Below are 14,989 nucleotides of genomic sequence, written 5' to 3'. Positions count from 1 at the left end.
AGTAAAGTAAAAGCGTGATAAGTTCGGCCGGACCGAATCTTGTATACCCTCCCCTATAGATCGCATTTGTCAAAATCTTTGCCCGGTATCTCTTTATAGCAAACAAAGGATAATGGGTAAAAATTGCTAAGATATTAGAGCTGTATCAGGTTATGGAACAATTCGCGCCATACTTGGATATTGGAGACCGTAGTATAAGTCATTGTCTAATATTTCAAAATTTCATTTTGGGGTCTTACACCAATATTTCGATTTGTTACAAACTGAATAATGAAGTTAGTATACCCCATCCTATGGTAGAGGGTGTAAAAAAACAATAAAGTAATACGAAATGTTCGAATTGATGCAAATGCTTTCGCTTTGATCGCTTTGCTGTCGATTTGGTAGACCCATCAGTACGTCAGGGTTCAATCCTTGGTAGGACTTCAGAAAAAATTTTCAGTAGTGTTTGTCGACTCATAATTGCTAGCGACATTTGTGATTTGTGCAAATGCTTTCGCTTTGATCGCTTAGCTGTCGATTTGGTAGACCCATCAGTACGTCAGGGTTCAATCCTTGGTAGGACTTCAGAAAAAAATGTTCAGTAGTGTTTGTTGACTCATAATTGCTAGCGACATTTGTGATTTGAGTCTATAAAGAGGTGTTGTTAAGCAGTTCTGCAAAAAGTGGTCCCTGATTATTGGGCTAAAACTTTAGTCGGATTGCACTCATTGAAAAGAGAGAAGTATCTCCTGTTCCTTAATGGAATGATTGTGCTTAAATGTATGTATAAAGCTCCTCGCGACAAAAAAAAAGACAAACAATTCTGATTTATTTCACGAAAACAGTAACAAGTTTCGTCTTGCCGAATCTTAGGAATCCACTACCATGGATTCTACTAAAATAAAAAAAACAAATAAACTTAGTTCATAGACACATGTGTCTTTACGTACAAAATGTGTGCTATAACAGCCAAAAATTAAAGCTTCTTGGTGTCATAGACTAGTTTGGACCATACTTACATCAATAAGTATTTCAAATTCAAGTCAACATTAGGGTCCCAGTGTCAAAGGGGCCTCCCAACACATGAAACATCCAAGCGGATATAAAGACCGCAAGGCCAATATAAGACTTTAATGAAAGGAATTTGAAAGAAGAGTAAGAATCTGATATTAAAATTTGGGGCTAAATGTCAGGGCCGCTCGATCCTCCAGAACCCCCCTAAAAGTTGTAATGAAAAACCGTCGAAAAACCAAAGTATCAGGGCTATCGGTCCACCACCAAAAAATCTTTAAATGGACTTTAAGATCTATTGGTAAAATATTGCTCTCAAATGGTTGAAATTGGAGTAAGAATTTTATTTCAATATTTTGAGGAAAGTGTCAAGTGTCAATTTCAAATGGTTGAAATTGGAGTAAGAATTTTATATCAAAATGTTGAGGAAAGTGTCAAGGATCCATCCCATGTCACAAAATCTGGTGAAAAAGGGCATGCTGTGTGATCAAGAAGTCAGAACAAGGAATATAAAGATAGAAACCAACATAGCCCATCTTTGAAAAAATCAAATTTTGTTTAAGCTATTTTCAAAAACTGCAAATCCTGGTTTATCTTCAAGATGAGCATTCCTTTTCTCAATTTTATATAGAGCAGAAGGTTGATTTTTTGAAAATATGTGTATTTGACCCCATAAGACCCCCTTGATTTTTCAAGCAAATGCTTGTACTCACTAACAAACACGTATACATTTATAATTCCCAGACAAGTGTTGGTAGATACAATATAACATACATACTACATAGCATTATATCAATGTATGTATGTAGCTGGGCTGCATAAACATACATACAGTAGTATCTACATAAGAGCAGAAAATATTTGCAAATTTTACTAAAATCACGTACGAACTATTTTTATCAATGAAAATAAGACTTGTTGCTTGTTTTTGGAAAAATTCCACAGAAAAAAACAAACGGAAACAAAAACGACACCCTATTATTATGAAAGTAAAACACAATAACTTACAAAATGGGCTAAGCGGAAAAAATTAAGAAGAACAAGAAAAATCAATAGGGATAACAAAAATACGGGTAGGATATGAAAATGTGGGAAGGATAAGCATGTACGCAAGAAAGTATATAAGCTATGTGCTTACAACATACTTCCTTACATGTTATCCGTTCCCACGAACGAAATTCCATGCATAGCAATGCAAAACAATCCAATCGGTTACTCCGAACAATGAACGATACCATGATTAAGGTGTTGCAGTGTTGTTCCATATCGGGACGACATTGTCCTTAAAAGTTAATCTCCTGTGGTTAGTAAACGTGTGCTCAAACAATAGCCAACCTCACCACCACCTGTGACAATGCAATGGACCAAGTGTCGGGGTAAAATACGATGACAAGACGCCTCTCTCTCTCTGTCTGTCTTATAGGAAACCCAATGCTTTCGGTCATTTGCCCATTGTAAAGGACAATAAGTAACTTATATACATAGCACAATCATGAATGAAATAAGAACTCTCTTTTCCAGAGGATTCACACTACTGCCCTAGCACGCACACAGTTTACAGAACTAGATTTAGCAAAAGTCAATGATGTAGTCAAACATGAAATACAGGTAGCTGATATATGTAGTTGATCCTTGATCAATATGGTGGTCACAGATAATGTTGTTGTTGTTGTTTCTTGGCAAGGAGAAATTACATTAAGCAATGGTGTATTTTCGGTAACAGGTAAACTGATGCCCAAGGAGTAATTTCATGATGGAAGGACAACCTGCAGTCGATGCCTGAACCAATGATAAGAGTGATAGCGACATTTCTATAATTTTGACAGGTATGTGAAAATTTTCGCACATTTTTGTTGTTTTAAGGAAATACAATGAATGACATGGCCAAAAAGGAAGTTCAACTTTTCCGAGATTTGTTGGGAGAGTAATGAGCATAGAGTGGTAAAACACATAACGGTGAGGTGAAAAAGGAAGTGAGAAATGCATTAAAACTAATGTTACGAACGTGTTTGGCATCAGTCTCAGACAGGTGATCGTTGAGTAAAGATCACGTACTTTAAGGATTTAAATTTCAGACGAGGATATTTCGGGGATTTTTAAAAAAAGTGCGAAGTATTTCACATAAGGTTGCCGAGATGACTTACAAACGCAGAGAAATGCGTAACTGTCAGCAGGATAAATTAGGTAAAAATATCATCTAAGTCAACAAAAAAAATACACAGAAGTGAAAAACAGTGATATTTCAAATGTATTATAATAATTAAAAACTGTAATTTAATGTTAAGGTAAAGTGTTAAAATAATATTTAGTGTAATGTTTTTAGAGGTTATCATGTCCGCCTATGACGCTGAACGCCTGGGTTCCTGGCGAGATCATCAGAAAAAATTTTCATCTGTGGTTTTCTCCTCTTAATGCTGGCAACATTTGTTAGGTACTATGCCATGTAAAACTTCTCCTCAAAGAGGCGTCGCACTGCGTCACGCCGTTCGGACTCGGTTATAAAAAGGAGGTCCCTTATCATTGAGCTTAAATTTGAATCGGACTGCACTCATTGATATGTGAGAAGTTTGCCCCTGTTCCTTATCGAAACCATATGGGGCTCAAACGACATGTCTTTAGGATTAGAGTTGGGGGCCAATATTAACATTTGGCGTATAGGCTGGTCGGAATAATATAAGATTTTTAATGAAAGTTCTTTTAATGTATAGCACAATCTTAGATACAAATTTGAGCTATATTTGATCATTGACGACCCCAATTAAACCGATATCTAAATTTTAAAGAGAACAGAGACATGTTTTTCACACGATGTGGACTATGTGGGTCAAATTAGTCTCCCCTACAATTGTGTCAAGTACACAAAGGTCCACTTTACGGTAAAATTCACATTTCCTGAATCGAATTATAAGGGCACAAAGCATATTTGGCCTTCAATTTTTGAGGTACGAAATGCTTAGTAGCTACTTCATAAATATTTATTGATAAGCACCCGACCAACTGATTTAGTTTAGGTTCGTGGAAAGTGGGTCCATAGTGGTGGGGTTCAAATTACAAATAAATAACTTCACATTTTCAAGCTCAATGATCGGAGATGCAAATGGAAAAGGAAAGCCAAAGATAGCAACACACACCAACCACTATGGGACGCGTTTCGTCTTTGGTTAGAAGACTTTTTAACCATAGTAGGTGTGATGGCTTCAAGGGCCGTGTGTTGGTATGTTGTATTTGAATCGTATTAATAGCGAAAACGCATCTATGATACAATTACCACATTAACCACACTCGACAACCCTGTCTATTAGCTGTACTTTTCTCAATGCATGTATCTTTGTGTAATGGCAGACATTATTTCTGTGGCAAATTACACTTCTTCCGTACTACACATGATTTCTTGCATCTGTTGGAAGTTGTATTGATGGCTTCGAACGCTAAGACAACGGCAATGGCTCTCGCTGTTGCTCCGTGTGCCCTGGTTTGAATCCTGGCCGGGCTCTGCCGAATTGTTAATTTTTCAAGTGTTTTTTGCCTGTTAGGGCGAAGATCATTAAATTTTACAATTTTTGTTTGTTCCTCTTTCGAGAAGAGCTCAATGATCGGAGATGCAAAAGTCTTCTAACCAAAACGAAAGCGTCCCATAGTGGTTGGTGTGTATTGCTATCTTTGGCTTTCCTTTATCATTTGCATTTCCGATCATTGAGCTCGTCTCGAAAGAGAAACAAACAAATATTGTAAATAATTTTACTTAAAAATATAAAAAATATTTTTTTTAATTGAATACTTTAAAACTTTTTAAGAAAAATTAAAACTTTAAATATATTTTAAAAATTATAATCTTTCAGAATTATATTTTACATAACTGAAATATTTTGTTAAATTTTATTTTCTTCTTTTCATATATATTTTTCAGGTTTAGCTAAAACCTGTGCCATGAAGGAAAAAAGTAAAAATGCTGCCCGCACCCGGCGTGAAAAGGAAAATGCTGAATTTTTCGAATTGGCCAAATTACTACCATTACCAAGTGCAATTACAACACAATTGGACAAAGCCTCCATAATACGCTTGACCACATCCTATTTGAAAATGCGCCAAGTTTTTCCTGAAGGTAAGTGCCAAAATTAAAGCAACACTTAACACAAAAAAAAGTGGCAAAAAAATAAGAAAAATAATGACCATCAACATTTTTTTAGCCCTTATTCGCCAACAATTAGTATTTGTTTTTCTTTGTTTATAGTTTAGTGTTTTCCTTATTTACGGATATTTAATGGGTCACGCGCTGAAACTTGTGTCCTTTGTGTTATAACCTGAAAATTATTGTTTAAAGACTTTGCGCTCCTTTTTTCACTAACAAAGTCACACACTGTTTGCCCAGTATCACGCGTTAATATCCTGCGGCTATGTCAAAGGACACCAACCCAACATTGTGTGTGTGGGTCTTTGTGTATGTTTAAGAGAGTTTATAAATGATGACCTGGAGGTGGTCTAGTGTTTCGGGCGTTTATAAAGGGGAGTTGATTAAAGCGGAAGTATATCATATCCTTGTCGCCGTGTTCTATTCTGTTATTAAATCACAGCAGGACATTTGTTGATTGCGAAAAAATTTGTCTGAGATACGCAACAAAAAAAGAGAAAACATACGTTCTTCAAAACCATGAGATTGTTTAATGTATGATTGGAATTGTTAGAACATGAGTATTTTTTTCTGATTGGAGTGTTTAGGCAACATAATATGGTGGGAATTGTATTTGAAAAAAAAAACAACGAAACAATAGCCAAGTATTCTGTGAACAGCAAATTGCTAGGAAAAAATAAATATATCTTTTGGTTCATGAAAAAGTTGCAAAATTGCTAAATATTACCGAAATTGGCAGTACAATTTTTCTATAAAAAATTGGTACCGAAATTTTTTCTACAAAAAATTGGTACCGAAATTTTTCCTAAAAAAAATTGGTACCGAAATTTTTCCTAAAAAAAATTGGTACCGAAATTTTTCCTAAAAAAAATTGGTACCGAAATTTTTCCTAAAAAAAATTGGTACCGAAATTTTTCCTAAAAAAAATTGGTACCGAAATTTTTTCTATAAAAAATTGGTACCGAAATTTTTTCTATAAAAAATTGGTACCGAAATTTTTTCTATAAAAAATTGGTACCGAAATTTTTTCTATAAAAAATTGGTACCGAAATTTTTTCTATAAAAAATTGGTACCGAAATTTTTTCTATAAAAAATTGGTACCGAAATTTTTTCTATAAAAAATTGGTACCGAAATTTTTTCTATAAAAAATTGGTACCGAAATTTTTTCTATAAAAAATTGGTACCGAAATTTTTTCTATAAAAAATTGGTACCGAAATTTTTTCTATAAAAAATTGGTACCGAAATTTTTTCTATAAAAAATTGGTACCGAAATTTTTTCTATAAAAAATTGGTACCGAAATTTTTTCTATAAAAAATTGGTACCGAAATTTTTTCTATAAAAAATTGGTACCGAAATTTTTTCTATAAAAAATTGGTACCGAAATTTTTTCTATAAAAAATTGGTACCGAAATTTTTTCTATAAAAAATTGGTACCGAAATTTTTTCTATAAAAAATTGGTACCGAAATTTTTTCTATAAAAAATTGGTACCGAAATTTTTTCTATAAAAAATTGGTACCGAAATTTTTTCTATAAAAAATTGGTACCGAAATTTTTTCTATAAAAAATTGGTACCGAAATTTTTTCTATAAAAAATTGGTACCGAAATTTTTTCTATAAAAAATTGGTACCGAAATTTTTTCTATAAAAAATTGGTACCGAAATTTTTTCTATAAAAAATTGGTACCGAAATTTTTTCTATAAAAAATTGGTACCGAAATTTTTTCTATAAAAAATTGGTACCGAAATTTTTTCTATAAAAAATTGGTACCGAAATTTTTTCTATAAAAAATTGGTACCGAAATTTTTTCTATAAAAAATTGGTACCGAATTTTTTTCTATAAAAAATTGGTACCGAAATTCTTTCTAAAAAAAATTGTTACCGATATTTTTTCTATAAAAAATTGGTACCGAAATTTCTTGTATCGCCATATCTTCTCTGCAAAGTTTCTACAATATTTTCCTATCCAATCAAGGGATTTTGCATACCCACAACTAGTGATTAGAGTGTAAAGAACACTTTTGTGTTCTAAAAGAACTTTCTAGATCTAGAAATACCTATTTCTAACCCAAAATTATCGACCAATATAAAAAATAACAAACAACAATTCGCTTTTTGTTTTCAAAACAATAATTTAATTACTGAGATGTAAATGTCTTCAGGAAAAGTATTCTGAATGCAACCCAATTTCTTGAACTGCAAAAAGTCTCACTCCTTCATTATATCCACAATCCTTTCTTCTACCACTCTGATTTTGCCCTTCTGCCTGCACAGCGGAAATTCTAGCCTCCTTCAATGAGACAACGAGGTCAAAATTGCTGACTCGTCGTAGTCGTGGCAGAACCGTGGGGGAAATGACAGAAAAAATCACAGTATTTTTTTTTGTAATAAGGTGGTAATAACCATACCTAACCCATCACCATTGTCGACCTCACCATCATCCTCATCATCATTACAACCATTGACATCTTCTTCCCCCTCGAAAGGACTTTTGTAATTTCAAGTGGTTGGGAGTGGGGAACAAAAAGACAAAAGGAAATTGTCATACACCCAACTGCTGTGTGCTGCCCTCCTTTGCTTTTGTGCGAGCAACATCAGTAAGTCTCGGCATGTCATTCTAATTATTTGAATACACAACACCGAGCAGCAACAGCAGCAGCGGCAGCATATGGAGTGACAATCAGATACATATATACATTCAGTTGGGCAAAAGGATGCTTATTCGCAAGGAAGGAAAAAAGGAAGGACGATTTGAAGTATGAGAAATGGCCGTAAGGCAGGCAGGGAGTTTACAAAAACAGTTTGACTTCATATTAAAACTGTTGTTTCCCACTTAAAGCTTCCTTTTTGGTTTCGTTGTCCTCATCATCGTTGTAAGTGGGAACCAGGAATGACAAACAACTTGCCCGGTTGTTGTAGTCGGTTTCAATGTAGTGTGGGAAAATCTCAGAGGGTGGTGATGTTGACGAAGAAACGGGAAACAAAACTGCTTAAATATGCAAAACAATGGCGGCGGCGATGACTGTGGCGACGGCTCTCCCTCCCACCGAGTGAATGACTTTAATTGTTAAAAATATTTTGATGACATCAAGCTGTTTGAGATTCCCTATGCGTTGCTTCTTTTTTTCAGTCTTTTTCCTAAAAAATTTAAAGCTTATGCTTATTTAAATATTTTCTTTGCAGGTTTGGGAGAAGCTTGGGGTTCTTCACCTGCCATGCAACAAAGAGGTGCCACCATTAAGGAATTGGGCTCACATCTCCTCCAGACCTTAGATGGTTTCATCTTTGTAGTAGCACCCGATGGCAAAATTATGTACATTTCGGAAACTGCCTCAGTTCATTTGGGTTTAAGTCAGGTAAGTGCTGCTAAGAGAGTTGAGTCTTAAATTTATGTGCATAAATTTAACAAATGAGCCAAAATGGCTGGCGATGAAGAAAAAACAAACGCGCAAAAACAACGCAGCAAAGCAACAGCCCTCTAGAAGGACCCTTAAGACAGCTGGTTGCTGATTTCGTTGTTCCTTTGTGGGGCTAAAATTTGCATAAAAGCCTTAGAAAAGGACCCGCTTCGTTCTTTTACAATGCCATTGAATGGCTAATGAACCCCCATCAACTTGCTTCTCTATTTGCAGGTAGAATTGACTGGTAATTCTATTTTTGAATACATTCACAATTACGATCAGGACGAAATGAATGCGATACTGTCGTTACAGCCTCACATGTATCAGAATCCGGTAAGTTTTTTTTTCTATCATTAATAAATAGCAATGTTAAGACCAACTTGGTTACTAAAGTAGTTTGAAATCTTTCCTTTTTTCTCTGCTGTTTCACAATTTGCTTAAAAAATTCATTGCCCACAAAAAAACCTCAGGATGCATTTATAAATTCTTTACACTTAACACAGACAAATCCCGCCACAATTGGCAGCCCCAATGGCAGCACCACCTATGGAGGAGGAGGTATGGCTGAACGTGGTTGCCACACTATAGAAATTGAAAAACAGTTTTTCCTGCGCATGAAATGTGTTTTGGCCAAACGCAATGCTGGCTTAACCTCCTCGGGTTATAAGGTGAGCTGACTATGATTGATTGATTTTTTTTAAATTTTGATATGATTTTTTTTTTAATTTTGAAGAAATTGGTTTAAATTTTATTTATTTATTTTTTTTAATAGGTCATCCATTGTTCGGGTTATCTGAAAGCACGCATATATCCCGATTATGGTGATGGTCAAGGTGGTTATATACAAAATTTGGGTCTTGTTGCTGTTGGCCATTCGTTACCCACCTCGGCTATAACGGAAATAAAACTTCATCAGAATATGTTTATGTTTAGAGCTCATATGGATTTGAAATTAATATTTCTAGATGCTCGGTAAGTGTTGAAATACTTGATTTTGAAAATTTTCAATTAAGCATAGTTAAGATTTTTGTAGTAAAGTTTTATGATTTTATTTTTTTATTAGAGATGTTTTGACGGTTTTAAGTTAAAGTGTTAGAAACTCTTTTAAAAGGGGCTTGTAACAATTCAAAACAAATGGTACACAACCCAATAAGTGGGTATAAACGTTGTTGCATATAACACTTTATTGCATTTCCTATGCCATTGCCCGGCTTTCGCGGCTACCCGCTTGAACCAACTTAGGATTGATTGGAGAACAATAAGGGATTTTTGGAAGTAGCACGGAATTCCTGACAAAGAGGTTACTTTTTAGTATTTAGAGTGGGCAACAAGCCAATCACTGGCTTAGGTGTATGTCAAGAGTTGCGCCCCATGTCATGATTTATATCCACATCCTCTTTTCAACCTTATCAATCCTAATACTTTCCCTCATAGAAAAAAGTCAGCTGATAATAGGAAATTCAGTATGCTGACTGTTACTAATTAATTTCATTGCTATAACGGCAGTATTTCTTCTGTTAGCAAAATGTTTGCAACTTCTGACCAGCAGGCAAGCCTTTTGTTTGCTGAAAATGTCTGATGCTTAATTTATGATGGGTTTGGTAGGACGAAAGCACACTCAAAGCAAAGAGTCTGCTGATAGTAGCACACATTGTCCGCTGACTATCAATAGTTAATTTTGCTGCTATTGCAGCAGTAGTTGTGCTGTTACAGCAAAATGCAATTTCCGAACAGCAGGCTGGTTGCCTGCTAAAAAGTCTGCTGTTTGCTGAATTTGTCTGCTGCTTAAATAATGCTTGTTAAGAGGAGAGTAAAAAAAACAAGTTATAGTCCAATTCGGGCCATAAATGAATTGAATGCTGAACATTGTAGAAGTCATTGTGTAATATTTCAGTCCATTCGGATAAGAATTGAGCCTTGTAGGGTCAAGAAGCGAAATCGATAGATCGGTTTATATGAAAGCTGTATCAAGCTATAGATTGATTTAGACCATATTGGACACGTATATTGAAGGTCACGGAAGAGGCCGCTGTACAAAATTTCTGCCAAATCTGATGAGAATTGCGCCCTGTAGAGGCCCAAGACGTCAAGATCCAAGATCGGTTTATATGGCAGCTATATCACGTTATGTACCGATTTGCGCCTTACTTAGCACAGTTGTTGGAAGTCATAACAAAACACATCATGCCAAATCGGATGAGAACTGCGCCCTCCTGCGGCTCAAGAAGTCAATATCGAAGATCGGATTATATGTCAGCTATACCAGGTTATGAACCGATTTGAATCATACTTAGCACAGTTGTTGGAAGTGATACCAAAGCACCACGTGCAAATTAACAGCCAAATCGAATAAGAATTGCGCCCTCTAAAAGCTGAAGAAGTCAAGACCCAAGATCGGTTTATATGGCAGCTATATCAAAACATGGACCGATGTGGCCCATTTACAATCCCAACCGAGTATTTGTGCAAAATTTCAAGCGCCTAGCTTTACTCCTTTGAAAATTAGCGTTCTTTCGACAGACAGACGGACGGCTAGATCGACTTAAAAAGTCAAGACGATCAAGAATATATAAACTTTATGGGGTCTTAAACGCACATTTCCAGGTGTTACAAACAGAATGACGAAATTAGTATACCACATCCTATGGTGGAGGGTACAATAAAATAAAGAAAATAGTCTAAAATAAAATAAAACAAAATAGGAGAGTAACATAATATATTCGAAATTCCATGCAAATCATATAAAAATGCTAATTGTTAATAATACAAAAATATACCTTTACTGGTATATATTTTCCGTAATAAGAGTTGTAAAATTGTTTGCCTGTTAGACAGTAATACGTGATTTTTATTTTGGCAGATTTTCTAAATGAAACAGCAGATTGTGTAAGTAAAAAAGCAGATGTTTGCTAAAACAACACCTTTTATGTCTACTCAAACCGTAGTCCTGTCTGTTGCTTTAGCAAACTTTTTTTGCTATTTTGAATAAAAAAACATCGTTGAGTGTTGCAATACCCAAGTCTGAACAATAAAATGGATGAACTCTGTTACACATTTACAAACATTGTCATTGACATCATATGGGTATCTGAAACCTGGTTCCACCTTGGCATAAAATATGGTAGAGGTGTCGCAATTTATATTAAAAGTAACTAGGCTTTTTATCTTAAAAAAATCTGAACGAGACAGTATAATAGAATACGAGGGTGGCCTTTTATATTTCGTAATTAGAGAACACAAAAACAAATTATCGAAAATTGCTTTATTGTTTTTCAAAATATTCCCTATTAAGATCTATATCAAGCGCTTCTTCAGGTGTCGAAAAATGATTTTTTACGTACGGGAATAAAAAGAAGTCATTCGGCGGATGACTCATCAAATCGATGTTTTGAGTGCTCAAAAATGCAGTTGTTTCGTATTTTTGAAACATTTCTTTCGACCAATCGACACGAGCCAACGGGAACAAATTTTATTGATTGTCAAATGGTCATGCAATATAAAATGCAATGCAATATAAAATGCTGTCCCACTAATGCCTAAGGTTGTCTCAATCTCACGATAGGTCATAAAACGATCTGGCAATATCAGTTGGCGCACAGCATCAATGAGTTTTGGAACAACAACTGATTTTGGACGACCTTCAGGATTTTCGCCTTGGAGTGAACTACAACCTCGGTTGAAATCACCAACCATCGATAAACACTGGTCCTTGATGGAGCTTCATCGCCAACAATTGAATTAAGTTCATCGATGAAATGTTGTTGGTTTAACCCACTTCGAAAGTTGTAAAAAATAATCACACGAAAAAATTCACGATTTATTTCCATTTTTTGGGCGATATGAATCTTTTAAATTACTGTAAACAATACAAATAGCGCTCGTATGTCAAAACGTACTGAGTACGTATAACCTCAAAAATGTCAAGCTTTACAATAGAGCTGTCAGTTGGCAGATTGCAGCACAAGTGTTGTCCAATCCCAAAATATAAAAGGCGACCCTCGTATCTGCAATGGAATTATCAACATTTAACAAAAAAATGTTAATTGGCTGCGTCTACCACATAGCAATATCGAATATATTGCTTTGTTGGATAACATAAAAACCATTTCGCTTAATTACAATGATATTGCGATTGCTGGTGATTTAAATATTAACATTCTGCTTGGAACACTCTGATAAACCCAATGGAATCACTTAAACTGGCTTTTGGATGTATTTTCATAGCAACCACCATAGGATAGGGAATATATTCATTTAATTATTCCGTTTGCAACACATCGAAACATCAATTTCCGACCCTACAAAGTATATATATTTCGGATGGTTGTAAAATTTCAAGACGATTGAGATATTGGGCTGAAATTTGGCACAGATGCCCCCTTATTGCTGCACGCAGATAAAGTTCTTGAACGGACTAAATCGGAACATATTTGGATATAGCTGCTATATAGACCGATCTGCCAATAAAGGGTCTGAAGCCCATAAAAGCCGATTTCGCTGAAATTCGATACAGAGTAGTTTTAGGCCTCCCGACATCTGACCCAAATAAGGATCCGATCGGACTATATTTAGATATAGCTGCTTTTTAGACCGATCTGCCGGTTAAGGGTCTGGAAACCATAAAAGCGGCATTTATTGCAGGATTTCGCTGAAATTTAAAAGAGTGAGTTATTTTAAGCCTCCCGACATCCGACCTAAATGTGGTTCAGATCGGACTTTGTTTGGATATAGCTGCCATATAGACCGATAAACCAATATAGGGTCTAGCCCATAAAAGCTTTATTTATTACCCGATATCGCTAAAATTTTAAACAGTGAGAGTTTTTAAGCCTCCCGAAATCCGACCTAAATATGGATGGGATCGGACTATATTTAGATATAGCTTCCATAAAGACCGATCTCCCGATAAAGGGTCTGAAGCACATAAAAGCTTTTTTTTATTAGATTTTGCTGAAATTTGAAACAGTGAGTAGTTTTAGGCCTCCCGATATTCCACCCAAATATGGTTCAGATCGGACTATATACAGATATAGCTGTCATATAGAGCGATCCGCCGGTTAAAGGTGTAAGGGCCATAAAAGCTGCATTTATTACTCGATTTCACTAAAATTTGAAACGTTGAGTTATTTTAAGCCTTTCAAAATTTGACCCAAGTATGGTTCAGGTCGGACTATATTTAAATATAGCTATCATATAGACCGATCTGCCGATAAAGAGTCTGAAGCCCATAAAAGCTTTATTAATTACCCGATTTGGCTGAAATTTCAAACAGTGGGTTGGTTTAAGCTCCACGACATTCGGCTTTTCAACCATATTAGGTTTGATGGCTTCAATGTTGCATTTGTATCGTATTTATTGCGAAAACGCCTTTATGATACAAATACCACATTAACCACGCTAGACAACACTTCTATTAGCTGTGCTTTGGTCAATGCATGTGTTTTTCGTGCAATGACAGATTTTTTGTCTGCAACAATTACACTTTTTCCATGATATGCACATGATTCTGTGCATCTGTTGGAAGTTGTATTGATGGCTTCAAACGCTAGGCAGCGGCAGTGGCTCCCTCTGTTGCTCCGTGTGCCCAGGTTCGTATCCCGGCCGGGCTCTGCCGAATTTTTTTATTTTCAAGATAATAAAATTTCGCAATTTTCGTTTGTTTCTGTTTCGAGACCAGCTCAATGATCGGAGATTTTTTCTTTGCAAATGTAAAAATGACAAAAAAAAACAACAAATTGTGTACAAGCCCGTCGAAATTCAAATAAGTCGCAATATATCGGAATTAAATTACTGATCTAGACAATGTTAATGATCAACTTAATAACGTAATAATACCGTGTGTCGATACTGCGTGAAATTGGGGTTCGACTTTCAATTCAAAATTTAATTTGGGTATCTAGGGAGAAAACCCCAATTTGATATAATTTATATATTTACAAAACTGACATCATACCAACGTTGTCTTTCTTCTTATGCTTTATAATTCAATTGTATATACAATATATAACATTTACTTCATCTTTAGTTTTACTAAAGATGATCTATGCTCACGTTGATCTATGCTTAAAAGAAAAACTTTAAAATTTTCCTTTCTGATATGTCCTTGAATCTAGTTTTAGTAAAATTTAAATGCAGCTTTAGGCCCATTCTTTGCCTCCTATGTCATATGATGCCTTTTTTGATATCTGTTTTTCATTTATGGAAATTTAATACAAAGTCAATATTTAATCAAGGCACTTTCGCTAACACCACTCACTTTAGAACCAAAAGCAGCCATTTTTTTCTTATGGCTAGGCTGTGCTATCAGTCCACTCCAAACAAAAAAGGAGGTTGAAGGAATACGCATGAAAAGTGGAATATGAAAAAAACAAAAACACTCAAAGCAACCCCCATAAAAGTAAATCTACACCTTCTTCCTCCCAAGCTGCTCCAAATGAAAGAAAAAAAAAATACAAACAACCC

The 14,989-nt window shown here is 35.2% G+C and overlaps 1 protein-coding gene across 3 annotated transcripts in view; it reads left to right on the top strand.

The window, feature by feature from the left end:
* Positions 1 to 14,989, top strand: part of LOC106089456 (protein single-minded) — a 108,324-nt gene that overhangs the window by 85,576 nt on the left and 7,759 nt on the right. For 2 of the 3 annotated variants that reach the window (XM_013255312.2, XM_013255310.2), the window contains exons 2-6: positions 4,901 to 5,095; positions 8,310 to 8,482; positions 8,759 to 8,860; positions 8,998 to 9,195; positions 9,300 to 9,499. In XM_013255312.2, coding sequence (XP_013110766.1) covers positions 4,921 to 5,095; positions 8,310 to 8,482; positions 8,759 to 8,860; positions 8,998 to 9,195; positions 9,300 to 9,499 — 848 coding nt within the window. In that variant the 5' untranslated portion in view covers positions 4,901 to 4,920. The remainder of the gene's footprint in view (positions 1 to 4,900; positions 5,096 to 8,309; positions 8,483 to 8,758; positions 8,861 to 8,997; positions 9,196 to 9,299; positions 9,500 to 14,989) is intronic. The other variant, XM_013255311.2, reaches the window with a different exon arrangement.

This window comes from Stomoxys calcitrans, chromosome 2 (assembly GCF_963082655.1).
Source record: "Stomoxys calcitrans chromosome 2, idStoCalc2.1, whole genome shotgun sequence".
Lineage (NCBI taxonomy): Eukaryota > Metazoa > Arthropoda > Insecta > Diptera > Muscidae > Stomoxys > Stomoxys calcitrans.
This window is presented reverse-complemented; position numbering and strand designations above follow the sequence as displayed.